Below are 1,410 nucleotides of genomic sequence, written 5' to 3'. Positions count from 1 at the left end.
TGATTTGTTTCGTTTTAGTTTTAGTTTTAGTTTTACGGGACTTGCAACACAATAATAAAGTCAAGTAAGTGCCAAAGATTTGAGGTGTTGCAAGGGAATGACAAACACAAAAAAGAAGGAGGGGAGATAAGGACGATAGTTTAGTTTTAGTAAGAGTTTTACAGCACCTGCGACACAATAAAGCCCCGAAGATTAGATGTCTTACAAGAGAATAACAAACACAAAAAAGAAGGAGGGTAGCTGATAAGGATGATAGATATTTGATAGGAAAGAAGGAGCAGACCACACCAGAGCACCTGTGAACAACCCATGGTGAATCGTTTGTTTGAGAAAAGAGAAGCACATGGACACAATAATGGTCATTTAGTAGGGCAGGGGAAGATGGCATGTTCTATGAACAGTCTACTACACGATAAAGAAGACCTCCAATAAAACAAAAACAAAACTCCTCTTCAACGAAACAATACGTCATCAATCTACTTTGAACATTTCCATTGAAATGATCAAAATGCACTTTAGATACTTTAAAATTCCACACAGAAAAGTTTTGTAACTTTGAGCACATTAAGGGAAGCAACGTAACCGAAGCTACAAGAGAATACAAAAAGTGACCCACACTAAAACCGAGTCCTGGTGAGCCAGTAAAGTTTTTGTTTAGTTTAAGTAAGTGTTTTACGGCACTTGCAACACAATAAGGTCATATATAAGTGCCGAAGATTAGAGGTGTCGCAAGCGAGTAACAAACACAAAAAAGAAGGAGGGGACATAAGGATGATAAATGTTGGACAGGAAAGAAGAAGCAGGTGAGCCAGTAAAATTTGGTGGCTTTGAGAAAATAAAGGAGAGCAGACATAGATCTCTGAAACTACGAGCGAGAGAAGAGCGAAAGCTGCACATACTCGAACCAACGCCTGGTGAGCCAGGGGCAGCAACTGGATGCTGGAGTCGAAGTGTAGGTGTATCCGCAGGGGCTGGTCCAGGCTGCGTTTCTTCAACACGTGCTCAGGCTCCAGGTGCACATTGTAGAACACTTCCTGCACACACACCACAGGAAGAGGAGTTTCGAAAAAAAGTTTTAGTAAGAGCTTTACATGTTGTTGTTGTTGTTGTTTTCAAATCCCTTTAAGCTGAGAGCATTTCGCTCTTGGCAGCGCAATGCCTCCCTCAAGTAACCACATGTCCTTGTCATCTGGTCAACGCCAGAGTAGAGCAGGCTTTATAAGTCTGTAGGTGTGTGTAGGAGCTTGCGTCGAAGAACTGCCAGGTTTGGGCAGTGAAGTTGAGTTTTACATATAAATGCCAAACATTAGATTATTCTTGTGAGAGTTTTATGGCACTTGAAACACTATTAGGTCATATATAAATGCCAAAGATTAGATTATTCTTGTGAGAGTTTTATGGCACTTGAAA

General features: G+C 40.7%; 1 protein-coding gene across 1 annotated transcript in view; it reads right to left on the bottom strand.

Annotated features, from left to right (window-relative positions):
- Positions 1–1,410, bottom strand: part of LOC101853282 (leishmanolysin-like peptidase) — a gene marked incomplete in the record, with an annotated part of 24,879 nt that overhangs the window by 19,772 nt on the left and 3,697 nt on the right. Inside the window, 1 exon segment of the mRNA XM_035973560.1 lies at positions 810–1,034. Within this exon segment, the coding sequence (XP_035829453.1) occupies positions 810–1,034 (225 nt within the window).

Source organism: Aplysia californica, unplaced genomic scaffold, assembly GCF_000002075.1.
Source record: "Aplysia californica isolate F4 #8 unplaced genomic scaffold, AplCal3.0 scaffold01412, whole genome shotgun sequence".
Lineage (NCBI taxonomy): Eukaryota > Metazoa > Mollusca > Gastropoda > Aplysiida > Aplysiidae > Aplysia > Aplysia californica.
The sequence above is the reverse complement of the archived record's forward strand: the minus strand, read 5'-3'. Positions and strand labels throughout refer to the sequence as shown.